This window comes from Chiloscyllium plagiosum, unplaced genomic scaffold (genome assembly GCF_037043375.1).
Source record: "Chiloscyllium plagiosum isolate Xiang-an unplaced genomic scaffold, Cpla_swu_hap1 HiC_scaffold_26, whole genome shotgun sequence".
In the NCBI taxonomy this organism is placed as follows: Eukaryota; Metazoa; Chordata; class Chondrichthyes; order Orectolobiformes; family Hemiscylliidae; genus Chiloscyllium; species Chiloscyllium plagiosum.
The window spans coordinates 7,817,800-7,835,397 of NW_028270164.1; the positions used below are offsets into that span (position 1 = coordinate 7,817,800).

At 38.3% G+C, this 17,598-nt stretch overlaps 2 protein-coding genes across 5 annotated transcripts in view; both read left to right on the top strand.

Annotated features, from left to right (window-relative positions):
- The window catches only part of cttnbp2nlb (CTTNBP2 N-terminal like b), a 108,836-nt gene extending 93,937 nt beyond the window's left edge, over positions 1-14,899 (top strand). For all 3 annotated transcript variants that reach the window (XM_043716376.2, XM_043716377.2, XM_087973449.1), the window contains exon 5: positions 1,346-14,899. In XM_043716376.2, the coding sequence (XP_043572311.1) occupies positions 1,346-3,073 (1,728 nt within the window). In that variant the 3' untranslated portion in view covers positions 3,074-14,899. The remainder of the gene's footprint in view (positions 1-1,345) is intronic.
- LOC148145073 (uncharacterized) overlaps positions 2,954-17,598 on the top strand; it is a 32,887-nt gene continuing 18,242 nt past the window's right edge. The window contains exon 1 of one of the 2 annotated variants that reach the window (XM_087973451.1): positions 2,954-3,091. Coding sequence is in view for 1 of the 2 variants with exons in the window: in XM_087973453.1 (XP_087829579.1) it covers positions 3,085-3,091 (7 nt within the window). In the remaining variant the exon portion in view is untranslated. The remainder of the gene's footprint in view (positions 3,092-17,598) is intronic. The other variant, XM_087973453.1, reaches the window with a different exon arrangement.

The following is a 17,598-nucleotide window of genomic DNA, read 5'->3' on the forward strand; positions in this document are numbered from 1 at the left end:
ACCTGCTGGGGAGATACAGCACAAGATCAGTGTAGTCTTCCCTTTCCCTTTCAGTGGACGTGATGAAATTGTCCTGGTTCTCATTGGTGCTGAACCAATCCATTTATAGTACAAGTTAGATTTTATAGTCATTCCAAAATGTAAACATAATTTTAATAGTACTTATCCTGTACATTTGTGAATTTTGTTTCAAAACTGTTTATTAGAACATGTGCCATTTCGGGGAGCCGTAAAAGGCTAAAGGAGAAATGTTTGGATTGTTAAAGATGTCTAGACTAATATCATCAGAAACATAGGAAAGACCATAGTCCATACTTGTCAATGATATGATTAGCTTACACCTGAAAGCTATGTTTGCATTAGTCTGCCATGTGTCTGACTGTTGTGTTCCATATAACAAGTGCTTTTTTGCTTAGTATATTATGTTCAACTTGAAATATGTTTAAAGCTTATTTGAAGATTCTTCACCGTTTCATTCTTTTTTGGTTACTTGTAATTTTTTTTTCCTTTATTCATTCACTGGATGAGAGCGTTAATGGCTAGGCAGCATTTATTGCCCATCCCTAATTGCCCAGAGTCAACCACATTGCTGTGGGTCTGGAATCACATTTAGGCCAGACCAGATAAGATGGCAGTTTCTGTTCCTAAAAGACATTAGTGAATCCAGTTGGTTTTTCCAGCAATCAACAATTGATTCATGGTCACCATTAGACTCTTAATTCCACATATTTATTGAATTCATGTTCCATCATCTGCCATGGCAGGATTCAAACCTGGGTCCCAAAACGTTATCTGGGTCTCTGGATTAACAGTCCAGCGACTAATACGACTAGGCTATTGCCTACCCCTTCAATTTAAAATCAAAACATCCAGCTCTGGTTTCAAATGTCAATTCATGGGCACAGCCATGAATGGTGCATCATATAGGAAACATCTTGGGGGAGAGAAAAGCATTTTCAAAAAGCTACATGTTTTTTAAATTTTAAAAAGCCCATACCACATTTTAATTAATGTTGTCCTAATCCTCTAACACAGCTGTCACTGCCTTCCTCCAGCTTCGTTTGTGGCAGCTGTCGATGCCTCAAGCTGCCTGTGAAATGGAGTCATTTGCAGATGAACAGAGCGATACAGCTGTGGATTTTTTTTTAAAAAACAGCAGCCTCATGATAAGTAACAGAAAGGCTAGACTGCTTTGAACTCAATTCTTGGCAATGATGCAGGTCTTGTGCTTTCAGTACCAATTTAAACATGAAAGATGTTTTCATTTAGAAGAATACAGCTAAATGATTGGAGTATAATAGTTTTATATTTTTTTCTTCTACTTCTCCTCAATTTACCCTCACAGCTTGAATTTGAGAAGTCACAGGTGAAGAAGGTAGAAAAGGAACAGAAGAAGCTGTCCACACAGCTGGAGGAGGAACGAACAAGACACAAACAGTTAACCACTGTTTTGATGAAAGAATGCAAAAAAGCAACCAACAAGGCAGCAGAGGAAGTTCAGAAAACTGCAGAATTAAAACTGAAGCTAGAGAAAGAGATGGCCAAAAGCAGTGAACGAGAGGAAGAGTTGGCCGCCGAGAAGCAGCGAGCCTTACAAAGGGAGGCCCAAATGGAGAAACAGCTTTCCGAGTTTGACACTGAGAAGGAGCAACTGCGGGCAAGGCTAAACCGGGAAGAAAACAGGGCACGAGCCCTCAATGAGGAAGTGCAAAGTTTAAAGCGAGTTATTGAAGTGCTTAAAAATAAAACAGAAAGCTCCAACAAAATAGTAGCAAATGAACCAAAATCACCGGTAAACTTTCCATTAGAGGCTGGTGCTAAGAAAAGCAAGACTATATCCCCTTCTTGCCAGACTGATTGTAGTCATGTGAAAGTGCCTAATGGAAGTGATTTAAAAGAAAAACACTGCACATCATTGCCAGCTGCAGTTGTTCCGCAAGTAAATGGACATTGCTCAGCATTTATGGTTAATGATGGGGATGACCAGTCAACTGACGGCAATAGTGTAGATATTCTTTTCTCCGCCGAAAGTAAAGTACCTTCTCCATCTCCAGGGAACATAGTTGAAAATGGAAGTGGTAATGTGGCTTCTTGTGCTGTACCACATTTCCCAGGTGGAACCTCACTTTCTCCAAGCAACACTGTGAACTCTTCAGCTGCTTCCTCAGTATCATCATCCCCATGTTCATCACCTGTGTTGACAAAGCGACTCACTAGTTCAACAAGCCCCAGTTCCAGCTTCCAGTCATCCTACCAGGCTGGGCTGAATCAAAGGTTTCATGCAGCTCGATTTAAATTCCAAGCTCAAGCAGAGCAAGATCAACAGACTGGCGCCTTACAAAGTCCTCCTCCAAGGGATCTGTCACCCACTACCTCAGATAGTTCAGCCGCCAAACAGTTGGCTCGAAATACTGTGACCCAAGTTCTTTCTAGGTTCACAAGCCAGCCAGGAACTCTGAAAACTGCAAACAATTCCCCCTTTGGTACTGACTATCGACAGCTGGGTAGTTCAGCAAAAACACCAACTGGTGATGCCAATCATTCACCGACTTCCAGTAAAGTCTCAAGTCCACAATGTCCAATGACTCCTGGGATAAAATCACCAACGGTATCTAGAGTGGACAGAGGAAATCCTCCACCAATTCCACCTAAGAAGCCTGGCCTTGCACAATCACCTGCATCACCTCATCCGCTGGGTAAAGCAGCTACAGATAGTGGACCTTCTCAGATTGGGCTTTCTGCTAAAAACGAATCAAGTGTTTCCAATTCTGTTCAACCTCAACGATTCTTTAATTGGCGTGAAACAGGGATCCATGAGGAAGCTTCATCGAAATGTTCCTTGGAACGAGGAACAACGATGGGCTCTGAGGAAGGGACTGAGGGTGGAATTCATGTTGCACAAGTGGGAACACCATCTAATGAATCAAATCCTGCAGCATTCATGAAACTTTCAGCAGTCCCCATGGATGTTTGTGGTGCCACAGTGGACTTACCAAATATCTGTGGCATGAACAACAGTTTGATTACACCAACCAGTAAAGAGATTGATATACTTCTGCCAACTAGTAGTTAAACTGTCTAGAAATGAAATGTGAGTCATGCTTTTCTTTCTGATTCAGATGTGAAGTTTCTCAATTGCATCACAGTTTATTATTTATTTATAGGGCATTCTGTACTTGTACAATATCCAATTTGCTACATATTATTTTGTTAACTTCAGAATTTTCTAATTTTACATTCTTACTGGTGTTTCTCTTTATGTTAACATGTATTTGATATATAGCTATTTAATAGTAATGTCAAGGCTCCTGATTATAGATTCTGTGGAAAGAATTAACAGAACGTGCACACTTTTTTTTTAAAAAAAAAAGAAAAATCCTGAAATCTCAAGTAGTTATATGCTTATTCAGTCAAAATTAATTCTCCCAAACAATTAGGAATTCCAAATGTGATTTAAAAAAATTAAGTGAATTATCCATCCAGCACAAACCAGTGACTATAGCTGGATGGCATGGTGGCTCATTGGTGAACACTGCTGCCTCACAGCTCCAGGGACCTGGGTTCAATTGGGCAACTATCTTTGTTGAATTTGCACATTGTCCCTGTGTCTGCGTAGGTTTCCTCCAGATGCTCTGGGTTCTTCCCACAGTCCAAAGATGTGCAGGCTAGATGGATTGACAGGGAAGTCTAAGGTTACAGGGATGAGCTTGGGGTGAATCTGGGTGGGATGCTCTTCAGAGAGTTGGTATGGACTCTGGTTGAATGGCCTGCTTCCACACTGTAGGGATTCGATGATTCTAACTATTCTTATTTGTTTCCACAATCTGTCACATATAATTGTGCTTATTTTTTTGGAAAAGCTAGCACAAAACGAGAAAGATAATGCATTAGGTAAAAAGGAATTAGCAAACCTCTTTAGATGCAATTCAGAGGTCAATTTGAGTTCTATGGAAATGTCATTCTCGATTTTAAAAAGTTAAACTTTCTCTCCACAGATGCTGCCTGGCCTACTGAGTTCCTGCAGCATTGTGTTTCACTTTCAAGCATCTGCAGTATTTTGCTTTTATTGTAGTGAATATTTGCTGTGCTGAGCAGTATCTCAATGGTGATGTTTATAACTGGCCACTGAAACAGTATTTTAAAGACTGCTTTGATTGTTGTAATGGTAAGTTGAGAGGAGGGAGGTATGTCCTTATAGAATCCCTCGTGTGGAAGCAAGCCATTCAGCCCATCAAGTCAACACAGACTGTCTGAAGAGCATCCCACCCACCTCCCCTATCCCTGTAATGCTGCATTTTCCACAACTAATCCACCTAACCTACACGTCTTTGGACTATGGAAGGAAACCAAAGCTCCTTGGGGAAACACACACATGTGGGGAGAATGTACAAATTTCACTCGGGGGTTGCCATGAAGGACACAGGATTTGTCTTCTGTGACATGACTGTAAAATGGATGAACCACTCAACTTGTATTGCAATAGTGATTTTGAAAATAAATATTCTGGTAGTAGTTAAGGAACTTGTTTTAAACTTGGGAAGCATTCCAGGTCTTTAGGTGTGATGTGATATATTCACAGGAAGGCCCAATGTAATTTTTACTTTAAACTATATTATCTATGTTATTATCTATGTTACCCACGGGGATGTTTCTAAAGGGTTAATGGTGAAGTGTGTTGTTTTTACATCTGGGATTCAAACTGAGTAATTTGTACTCTGGTTTACAACTTTAGACACTGCATTCCTTAATTGCCAAATGTCGTCGTTGTGGTTTACGATGATGTAATTAATATTTAAAGCATAAGAGCACATGCAAACAGTTCTTTAACTTGTAAGTAACAACATTTTGTTCTCACCACAAGACAACACATTACATTCAGTTAAATTTCTGACTATATCTAGTGGCAATTTTTTGCCATGCATATTTTGAGCAGTCGTATATAGCAATAACAGATATAAAACTGTCAGGAGCTTGTTCAAATTAAATCACCTTTTAACAAAACTAAATGAGGCAAGAACATGTCAGTGAGCTAATGAGTTCAAAATATGTACACAAGCATATCGTATGCAAAATATAAAAAGATGTAATGTCTACCTGAATTCAGTTGATAAAATTGATTTAATAAGATTCTTTAGAGTTTTCTGGAAAACCCTTTCTGCTATCCCACCATCAAAAATTTGTAAATGTATCTGCTTGGGTGTTCAGGTGTCATGGTTTTTCTATTGGCCAAAGGCTGGGAGAGCTTGTTGCTAGATATTTAATACTTTCTAATTGCCTCAAGTAAGATTTCATAAATGTCCCAGGGTACCTTTGGCTTAAGAAAATTACTTTCTTCACCCCTTGACGGAAAGTAATTAATCGATTATCGTATTTGAGATTAGCATAGGTAAACCAAAATCTAAGTAATTTCAGTGAAATACTACACAATTTTAACTTAATAAATAGCACATTTCAGTTTGTGTATTAATCATTTTGCTTTAGATTTCATTCAATAATTTTATAGACTCCAGCAAAAAAGTTGATTTTTTTTTTGTACCAGATCTCCATTGCAATATCATCTTCCCCAGTTTTGCCAAACTCGAAGCTGTGGAGCTGCATGAATTACATTATATAATTCAGAGTGGAAAAACTTGGTACAAGTATTAAACTGGAAAATAAATTGTACATTTTCTTGTATCTTGTGCCTTGTAGACTTTTGGAGGAATTGAGTTTCCTTCAAGTACGTTGAAGTCTTGAGATAACAGCCATTTTAACACTGCAACAGTTGGGTAAATACTCTGTTGTTTTATTTTGCTCGGAGGAATTTGAGATATGGGGATCTCCTTGCTTTTCAAATTCACCGTCCTTGGTATACGTTTGAAGTGGCAACTCTGGCCTTTGGTTTACTGCCTCATGCAATGGGATTGCACATTTGACCGTAAACTACTCCCTCAGTACTATACTAAGTTTCAGATTGAACTAGTTACATCAGCCCTCGGTGTGATTCACAAACCCACAGCCTAACTGCCATCAGAACCAATACAACACACTAACTGTAAAATGGATTCTTCTTGGCAGTATGATGTTTGGTAGATAAGTTGGGGACAAAGCTAAACCAGGCCAAAGGACTACTTTTTATAAGTAACTTGACGAGTAGACGTCTGGACTTGCCAGCTCTGCCATTATATCTTTCCTTTCTGTGCCCCTTTAATTTAATGTGCCACATGAACAAATGTCCTCTCATAACATACAATTAGCTGTGCCTGGAATATAGTTCTTGTCATGGTGTATGTAAACAATCAGGCCCAGACAAGTTCACAACTCCAAGTCCAGGTGCAATTCGCAATCAATATAAGTAAGCAGTATGGCAAATTTCTCATTACTCAACTGAAAAATGGACATCTCAAGTAACGACATTTACTATTTTACTTAATGTCCTTATTTTAAAACCACGGTAAAATTTAAAAGTTTTTGAAGGATAATTAAGTATTTAACATAATATGCACTTTTCCTCCCTCCCAAAAAGCACTTCATGGGTGTGCATTTTACTCAAAGATTTATGGGGATTTTTGTAGTGAGTGGTCACATTAAGCTTTGGTTGTTTAAATATTGCATGCCTAGCGTATTTAGATAAAGGCAAGAATGTTCTCTTCACAAGGTCTGATCCAGTCAATAAAATCATGAATTATTCGTCACTCTCATTTACCTATAGTTAACTTTCTTTAAAAGGTGGGAAAGGAGAAGCTGTTGCTTTGTTGAGGGGAGATTTGAGTTTATTCTGTCCCATTTAAAATATCTCCTCTTTATGAAACAGAACTTTGATTTTCTTTCTATCTCTACTCTTGGCAAATTCAAAAAGATAGAAAACCTTATGCTATTATTTACTGTTTTCTTAGTTGTAAATCCTGACCCAAAAAAAATGATACATAATTCCGATAGAACCATTCTTCATTGCTTAATCTTCCTTCTATGTCCACATGTTTATTTTATTTCACATTTCTTTAAATGCTCAATGTTAAGGTGCCATAAAGCATATGAGCTTGACCCTCCTAGGAGACAGTCATCTGTTTGCAAAAGAAAACTGTAAAATGGGACTTGAAGGCAGCAAAATTGGCAAACTTTCAATGGATTGAATCCAAGAAATGGATAGCAACCTGTGCTTATCTGCCACTGTTTGGCTGTGCAACATTGGAATGGGGTGACTGGAATGTTAAAGCAACATCTTCCTTAGAGAACAGTGGTCTGTTCTGGAAAAAGTTGCTGATCTTTTTATTTATCTTTTTGAATTAGACTGTTCTGAGTATTAGCAAAACTGGCATATTACTACTACAGTCATGAAATTGTCAACTTGGCTTATGAGGTGTGATTGAGGCAGAACTGGTGGGATTTCTGCTGGGTCATATCATCCCTCCTTACAACTTAATTCCTCAACATTGATAAGAGGCAGAAGTGGATGAACTATATACCACTTCACATTCCACACACCTGTCAGTCCTACTCAGATTTTATAACTAGCATATCATCTCAAGTCACACATTCCCATTTTTAAAATATATTTTTGGTAAGATAGAGGCCATTAGCCCATAAAGTCCATGCTGGCTTTCAGTGGAGCAATCCAGCTGGTCTCAGTCACCTGATTTGATTCCCATGGTCCTCTGAATTCATTTAGTTCAAATACCTGTCCATTTTTTCTTTAGGAATCATTAATTTCTGCTTTTATTACCATCATGAGACCATAAGAAATAGGGACAGAAGATAAGCCATTCAGCCCTTCAAGCCTGCACTACCGTTCAGTAGGATAGTGGCTGATCTGATGATCCTCAAACCATTTTCTTGCCCTTTCCCTGTAACCCTTGATTCCCCTATTGATCAAGAATCTTATTTCAGTCCTAAATATTCGCAAGGACTCTGCCCTACAGCTCTCTGTGGCAAGGAGTTCCAAAGATACTCAACCCTCAGAAGAAATTCCACCCCATCTCGGTTTTAAACGGACACTGCTTTGTTCTGAGACTGTCCTTTTGTCCCAGACCTTCCCACGAGGGGAAATATCCTCTCAGCATTAACCCTGTCAAGCCCCTTAAGAATTCCATGTGAGATCACCCCTCGCCAGTAGTAAATTCCAAGTCATTACCACTTTAGCTCTATTAGAAATTTGCTCCTCACATTCCCTCTACATTTCTCCAAAACCTAATTCTGTGTCACTTTGTATTGTTCTATCAAGTTTCCTCTTTGTTGAAAGCTGTTTCAATCTAACTTTAACTAAAGTCTCACATCCCTGTAAACCTGGCAAATCTCCCCTGCATCCTCTTGAGGATGGTCACTTCCTTCCTAAACTATGGTGACCAGAGCTGGTAAGTTAAGATGCTAGTTTCTGGGATGTGTTGACAGATTTGGATACTCCCCATCCACCTAGAGAGAGGCAAAAACATAATTTTAGTACCATGTCCTGTGGACTGTTCATTAAGAAACTGTCGTCATCAGTCATTAGGAATCTTGTGACTTCAGTTGCAGTGAGTGGTGTATAACCAGGTCATTCACCTATGCAACTGCAAAACTGCCATTTGTAAGTTGCACATATATCAATTTTAATGGAAATGGTCCATCCAGTCCATAACGAGTGATAATTCAGGTCATAATATAATATTTCGTTGCTTGATACATGTTCTACTTTAAAAACATTTTATAGAAGAATTGTATGAGTTTTGTTTTTGAGATATTTATTTCACCCAAAGCTTTTCGGTTATCTGACATTAATGATGCAGGTGAAATCAAAGATACAGTAGCACTGACGTGTCTCAAGGGTCCTTAAATATCATACAATTACACAGTACAGAAGAGACCCTTAGGTCCATCGAGTCTACCACCAAAAATACACTAAATCTAGATTAGTTTCACTTTTTACCTTGACTGATCCTGAATGTCGTCTTAAGTACACTCTTAACCTATCCTGTATTTTCAGGAATCTGTGGACAAGCGTTTTACTTTGTTCCTCCAAGCGTCCTTCTGTCCTGCCATTCAATGAATTGCAGCTGAAGTTGATCAGTGGCTCCCACAACCGTTTTTTTAATATAATTACCAAAGCCTTAAGTGTGTTTGAAACATTAGTGCAGAAAATAGGAATAGGCCATCAACCCTTCGAGCCTGCTCCACTACTCAGTACAATCATGACTGCTCCTACTTTCTCCCATATCTTTTGATCCCTTTACCCTAAGAACAGTATCTAACCCTTTTAAAACCTTCACAGTTTTGGTCTCACTGTTTGCTGTGGTAGAGAATTCCACAGGCTCACCACTTTCTGGGTGAACAAATTCTTCTTTGCAGTCCTAAATGGCCCAACCCACATCCTTAAACAGACCTGGTAAGTAAGTTGCAAATTAAGCTGTGGCAGTTGTTCAATAAATAATATTTAGTGCAGATGAACGGTGTTTCACCCACTGGCCAGAGCGCCTAGCAAGCATCCCATCTACGTAAGTGGTCTGTGGCTGGCTTTCCCTGATAACCTGAAATGCCTCCACCCCGAACCACTGTGTGCTTGTTGAATACCAGCAACAGTGAGAACTGACCTTTTAGTTGATATTAATCGCCCATTCAATGACCTCAGTTGACAGCAGCGTGGGAAGGCAGAGGGTCCCCATCTACCCTCTCTCCAAACTCACCTCATGGGCGTGAATTAAATACTGTTCATTGGGTGAACAGGTTTGGATTGAAGAGCCAACATAGGACTAATCTCAGTCGAAATGATGACGAGGTAGGATGAATTTTAAGTGACAAACTGAAGGAAAGTCTCCATGTTGTAAATAACAAAGCCCACACTGATAGATAAATCTTGTGTAACAATTTCTAGTTGATGGGAGCATTAATCAGAAGCTGATTATGTAGAGAATGTGATCCTTATAATACACCATTTTTATAAATATTTTTATTGAAAAGCTTTTTTAAATCTTTTACAAAACGTTTATATATAAAGGAAAAAAAAACCCATCAAAACAAAGTACCAAGAAGACCATAACATAATACCATTGTTACTAAATAACCCACTATTCTACCAAAACAAACCTATCTACTTAACTAAAACTGAACTACAAACATATTAAATAAATACTTGCTTAAATTACATTCAAGTTACTTAAATTAGATAATGTCCAAGAAGACCATAACATAATACCATTGTTACTAAATAACCCACTATTCTACCAAAACAAACCTATCTACTTAACTAAAACTGAACTACAAACATATTAAATAAATACTTGCTTAAATTACATTCAAGTTACTTAAATTAGATAATGTCTTACTACTTTATTTTGTCTTACTTCTCACACCTCCACTGAAGCTCCCATCCCTGGGAGTACCCCCTACAGTACCCATATTCTTTTCCTTCCAGTCTCCTCCTCCCAGTGCCCCACGGGCGCCCATAAAGATTCCCATGGCTGTACCACGACCCTGACTAATATTACTGACAAGTCCGCGTCAATATAATTTAAAAAGGGCCGTCATGTCCTATAAAATTGTTCCGTTTTGTGCTGCACCAAATTTGAGGTAATCTTGGGGGAGATGCTCCACAACTAGCTTACGCCATCCCATAAGATCTGGTGGTTTTTCTGACGTCCAATTTAGTAAAATGTTCTTCCTTGCGCAATGGGCAAGGATATTACAGTTTCTTCCCGTGTTCCCCAGAGAGGGCAAGTTTGGCAGCCCCAAAAGAAGAATTACTGGATCCATGTTAATTTCAGTCCCCAGAATGTCCTTTAACTCCCTCACTATAAGACTCCAATATCTTAGGATCTTGCAACATGACCAATAACAATGTGTGAGAGTACCTATATTAATTTTACATTTAGGACAGTCTGGTGGCACTCCTCTCTTAAACTTAGCTGGCCTTTCTGGTGCCATATGAGCCCTGAGTAAGACCTTTAATTGCATATAGCCTGTGCTCTGTTTACATACTGAAATTCTTCCTTACATTCCCCCAGATATCTTTCCATATCTCCGGTGAAATGTCCTGTCCTAACTCTCGGTTCCACATCTTAGAGTCCTTCCATATTCCCCAGAGCACGGCCTTTCTGTAAATGATATAAAGTGAAAGAGTACCCGTACACTGGAGTACCCTTTTCTCAGCATCTGATTTATAACATTGTGCCAGGAGTGTGGTCTTCCTCTGTTTATAGTCCCTTAGCTGGAAGTATCGGTAAAGATCCTTATTGGATAAGCCATATTTCTGACTTAACTGATTGAATTACATCAGGACCTCTCCCTCAAACAAATCTCCCAAACAGAGTTCCTTCGTCCTCCCATGTCTTAAAGCTAGAGATAATACACCTTGGGTAAAGTTAATATTTATAATAGAGTAACAATGAGTTGCAGCCAAACAATTCAGTTGATCACTTCTCATTGAAAACTGCTGGAGTACAAATTTTGCAAAAATACATGACAGAAAAGTATTTAATTGCTGCCTTAATTATACCAAATTACATTTGGTATAAATCTAAGTTTGTCTTAGAAAATATTTTCAGGGTTGTCACTGTTCTGGAAGTGAAAGAATGGTGATTTTGGTGTAGAATCAGAAGAAATAGAGCATCATTATAGGAATTTTCTATTTTCGACAGCAGATTTTGCCAGGCAATATTTGCAACTAAATAATCTGATTCTTTGTAATGATTGATAGATGTTTTTCATAATAGAGCAATTTTACAATGTGTACATTCGGTATAAAATCAGAATAACTCACTGCCGTGCCTTTTCACAATTTTTCTTCAATTGAAAGAAATATGTTTTGATACAAGAGTTGTCCAAGTCTACTTGAATCTGAAATTGAGTCTTGAGCCACTTCTCAAGTGATCAGTACTGGTGTTCCGCTGTTTTTAATTGTATTGAATGTGGATGGCAAAATTAACACACTCAATAAGTGTGTCAATACATCTAGCAAAGGACTGCAAATATTGCATCAACAATTTTCAAATTTAAGGCGATTCTAACCATAGATTTACAAGTGTATTGTGGACTCAGAGCCACTGAAATTCTGAAGAAGTCATTTCATAGGAGCAATTGATATCGAACATGAATTACAGATCTTGAATTTGCAGCAATGGAGTTTTAAAAATTAAAATAAATCGTACTACGATAGTAACCTTTAACAAATTACTAAGAACAAATCAAATCTGGCTTTACAATCACCGGTTTTGCAGGAAATACTATTTGCTGTGTTCTACTGAAATAATTGAGAAAATCAACATAGGGTAAATAGACAAGTTCTTTTCCTGGGGGTGGGGAAGTCCAAAACTAGAGGGCATAGTTTAAGGTGAGAGGGTAAAAATTTAAAAAGGACCTTTAAAAGGGATAACTTTTTCATGGAGAGGGTGGTGCATGTATGGAATGAGTTGACAGAGGAGGTGGTGGAGGTTGGTACAATTCCAACATTTTTAAAAGACATCTGGATGAGTACATGAATAGGTAGGGTTTAGAGGGATATGGTCAAATGTTGGCAAATGGGACTGAATTAATCTAGGATATCTGGTCAGCATGGACGAGTTGGACTAAAGGGTTTGTTTCTGTGCTGTAAATCTCTGACTCTATTTGGACAAACTTAAGGTGTATGAAACTTCAACATTACTACTTCCAACCACCACCCTGGCACTTAGTTACTTCAGGCTATAAGGTTATTCCTTAGATGGTCTTACTGAGATTTGCCAAGAAAACGCCTCTCACTAAATATTTTAGCAAACCAACATGAACCCTAGTATAAAATGTTTTAAAAATTGATTTCCTGTTTTACATATGGACTGTTCATCCGGACTAAAATACATGATATTTGGTAAAATTACGGAGTTTGGAAATATGCATTTTCTACACTTGTGTGTGTGCATTTATCACATTTAATATCAACACACTTGTAGGTATTCAGCAGTAAATAATGAAATATTTAGATAAAGATATAAATGGCTGACAGACATGCAGCATCAAGGTCAAAAAGTGTGGTGCTGGAAAAGCACAGCCAGTCAGACAGCATCTGAGGAGCAAGCAAATCGATGTTTCGAACATAAGCTCTTCATCAGGAATGAGTATGCTCAAAATGTCAACTCTCCTCCTCCTCCTCCTCAGATGCTGACTGACCAGCTGTGCTTTTCCAGCACCGTGCTTTTTGACTCGGATCTCCAGCTTCTTCAGTCCTCGTTTTCTCCCTGACATGCAGCATGTCCAACATGCACCATCTGAAGAGGAGAGTAAATAATTCCAGATGAGTTTTCAGAATGTCTATCTTCTATCCATCCTATAATAGCTTGTGTTTTTTTTCTTCTAGGATATATTTAGGGATAGAAGTAGGTATTTAAGCAATGTATATACCTCTTTGCAATACAAATGATTATCAATAACTATCCTTTTGGGGTATCAAGACTGGTTTTATATTGTGGCTTTTCTTTTCCGTTGGCTTTCATCCACTATACCACATGAATCTATCACCAGCAAAAATTATCCTGATCACAACTTCAGCTGACCTGTATATACTTGCACATGGGCATTAGTACTAAGACAAACAGTAAACTGCAACATAGAATGTTACCTGAAAAGTATCAGATGCATTTATTTATTACAAACTGCCTACTGTAGCTTCTGAGGCTTTGGCAAAGCTAAATTTGAAAAATTCTGTCAACTTAGATCAAACTATCTTTGTAGGGTGTGTCTTTAATTCGCTGGTGTTTGTTTACTAAATAAATTAAGATGTTATAGTCATAGTTTTTAGCCAATTCAGAAAATAAATTTTTGAGGCACTTGCAATTTTGTCATGTGATTATTTGGATTGCAATTTTTCAAATTGTAAGTAGTGCTAATACTAAAGACTAGTTGCTATGAAAGTTGAGTCTTACCATGAATAGTTACTGATACCTGAAAATAGGAAGCAGTATTCTAAAATTCAGCAACATTGCCAATTCATATTATTTGTGAATCACCATCAAAACAGGGCACTTTTGTCCTGTTTTGTGTGTTGAAAAAACCTAAATAGCGTATTTCTGGAATGCTTTGTCTACAAATTTCATGAAGCAAAGAGTAGCTATGCCATTGGAGTCTATGCCTGATCTTTGACATGCACTGACTTAGCTGCTTGATATTGGGGTGCAAGAGTAGCTTCAGTTTCCTCAGGGAGGGTTTACCAATCGGTATCCCACTCCTTTTCAATCCCTCATAGATGTAAGTGTGCATGCTCGCCTGGATTGTATTTGGTCTGAAACAGAATAGTTTAGTAGTGTGTCCAGGTTCAGATGTAAAAAGTGATTGTTTGAATGACATGAGGGTCAATCAAACCTTAATACAATGATAAATTAATACTTCCCCTCTTGAAAATCTTGAAGGTTGGGGTGATGTGAAACAAGAAACTTGTCTGTCTGTCAATAATGACAAATCAATGTGTAGACTGCATTTGATGTAAATCATTAGTACTTCCTTATTGTTATTTTGAAATACCTTGTCTTTTAACTTAGTTCCCAGTTTCATTGTATTACTAACTCAATGCAACACTCTTGAATTGTGCTTCCACCTTACAGCATAACTGATTGCACCAATTGATATTCTTGTAAAAAAAGTACATTACAATATATTTTTAATAATTTATAAACTATAAAGCTTTCATACAGTGGAGTCAGTATTTTTTCAGACCTTTTATGCACTCTACAACTGAAAATGCTTGTAATTGAGTGATTCCTTTTTGTTTTACTTCATTAACAAACTTCTTAAATTCAAAACTGCTGTCCCTCATAGAATTTTGTTCATGCTCATGGGAAACTATAATTAATTCAAAATGCAACTTGTAAGTGCCTTTTGAATCTGCATGCTGTAAAAATAAAATTTTTAAATTGTAGAAAGTGCATTTCTTCTCTTATGATGGTAATTGCCATTACTCAATAAAATCTAAATTCTTACCAAGAAATCTTGTTGTATTTATGTCTTGGTGTCAAATTTTAAAATAGTGTTTATAAATGAGGACGTAAAAGCCACTTCCAAGCCTATTATGTTTAATTGGCAATCCACTTCATCACCATCAACTCTTCCATCACCAGAGTATCCACAATGTGTGTATTGATTCCTCTGACATGATCCAAATGCAGCTGATACACTGTCAGGTTTGTAGTCACAGAGGGTGTAGCTGTGATGACTAGGACCAGTGTAGGAAGAAGATTTGCAACATTTGGCGAGGTGGCATAGAATTGGAATAACCTGTTGTTTCATGGCTTGAACTCTGATGTTTACTAAAATGATCTTCCTATTTTGTTTTTGTTTCCTGTGTCTTATATTGCCAATGTACTTTTGTCTGTTAAGGCACACAAGCATTTTGTTGGACACAGTTTAGCTGTCCACACCTTTAGAGGGATCTAGTTAATCGTTCTTAGATTCATCATGAGAGCACCTTAATTCTGAGTATTGAGGAATTGGTGAACTGAAAGGAATTGGTGAACTTGAGGAACTGGGCGGCACCAGTGGTTAGCACTGCTGCCTCACAGCGCCAGAGACCTGGGTTCAATTCCCGCCTCAGGCGACTGACTGTGTGGAGTTTGCACGTTCTCCCCGTGTCTGCGTGGGTTTCCTCCGGGTGCTCCGGTTTCCTCCCACAGTCCAAAGATGTGCAGGTCAGGTGAATTGGCCATACTAAATTGCCCATAGTGTTAGGTAAGGGGTAAATGTATGGATGGGTTGCGCTTCGGCGGGTCGGTGTGGACTTGTTAGGCCGAAGGGCCTATTTCCACACTGTAATCTAATCTAATCTAATCATAACACTATTTAAAAAAAAACGCACAAACTGTAGATGCTGGAAATAGGGTATAAACTGGACTTATGGATGCCAAGTGAGAACTAAACAGCACTTTGAGTGTGCAGAGTCTGCAATAATCTGGCAATCGTCATAGGCGTGGTTTATAAATATATATGCTACTACTCATTCTGGACCATACTACTGGATTCTGCTAACTCGTCAAAGTTGTGCAGTCAGATTGAGGCCTTCATAGTCTGCCCAATTTTTGGGAGTGACCAGGATTTAGCAAACTGTTAAAAATGCATTCAAAGCATTATAAAACATAACTGACACTACTATGTCAGAGGGCACAGATGTTAACAGGGGGAATGGTGGAATGACCATTCATTTCAAACTCACCTTCAGGGAGAAATTTAATGCCCCCCGCGCCCCCAAATAGGTTGGTGAGCAGATGAGAGAATTTAAAGCCTTTAAAGAGGTGTGGAGGATTAGTCAGCCACTCCACCAATCTTTAAACAAACTGAAAATCTCTGCTGTGAACAGTCTTGCATGGAATGAGTTTTGGGCACCTTCAGTTTATTTCTCAGTACTAAACTGCCACTAATTCAGCACTGAATTTGCAGTATCCTTCAGGCGTTGGAAAAATTCCAGACTGGAGCAATAGGGACACTTCTCTGAAATTAGGAGCTTTGAATAAATTCATTGTGCTTCTGACGTACTTTCCTTGATGTTGACTGTGTGCCTAACATTGTTCCTTTGGGGACGTTGTCGTCTTCAGGAATACAAGCTTTTATTTACTAGTGTACACATCATAGATTCACTCAAACAGTATGCATACAAAGTGCAGGTACCAGCTGGACAATTGAAAAGGTTTTGTTTGCCTCTTGTGAGCAAGACTTGGTATTAAGGTATATACTTGGTGTATATACTTTTTAAATAAGATGCGAACAAGAAACAATTTGGCCCCTCAAGGCTGCTCTGCCATTCAGAGAGATCATTGCTGATCTGATTTTAACATCGCCTCCACATTCCTGCACACACCTGATAAACTCTCTCCTTTTTTGATAAAACAGAGGTAGATACATTCTTGATTTTAAAAAAATTTAAAGATTCTGTATCCAATGCCTTTTGAGGGAGGGCATTCCAAACGCACGTACCTCTTAATCTTTTCCTCATCGCTGGAGGAGCAATCATGTGAGTTGAAATTGTGTAGATTGTGCCCTTACTGTTGGAATATAGATGAATGAGGTTACACTGATATATACAAGATTCTTCAAAGACTTGACAAGTTAGATGCTGAGAGGTGGTTTCCCCCTGTGGGAGAATGTAGGATCAGAGTAAAGGATCACACGTTTTAAAACAGAAGTAAGAAATCTTTTATTGCTAAGGGTTGTGAATTTGTGGAACGTTTTATCACAGGCTGTTGAGCCTATTGTTAAGAAATTTAGAAATTAGCGAGTTTTGAGAAGATTTGTAGCTCAGGTTGAGCTTTTGGATGTAGGTTTGCTCGCTGAGCTGCAAGGTTCATTTCATGGAAATGTACCTTACAACTCAGCGAGCAAACCGACATCCAAAAGCTTAGAAATGTTTAGTCAGTAAACCAATCAAGGGTTATGGGTTAAAGGCAGGAAGATGGAGTTGAAAGTTATCAAATCAACCATGATCTTGATGAATGGTGGAGCAGACTCAATGGGCTGAATGGTCTACTTCTGATCCTATGTCCTGTGTCTCTCTCAAATGGGTGAGCCTTTATTTTTAAACTATGACACCACCAGTTCTATAACCTCCTATAAAATAAAACATCCTTTCCACATCTACCTGGTCAAATCCCCTCAGCATCTTGTATGTTTCAATTAAGTCACCTCTGACACTTCTAAACT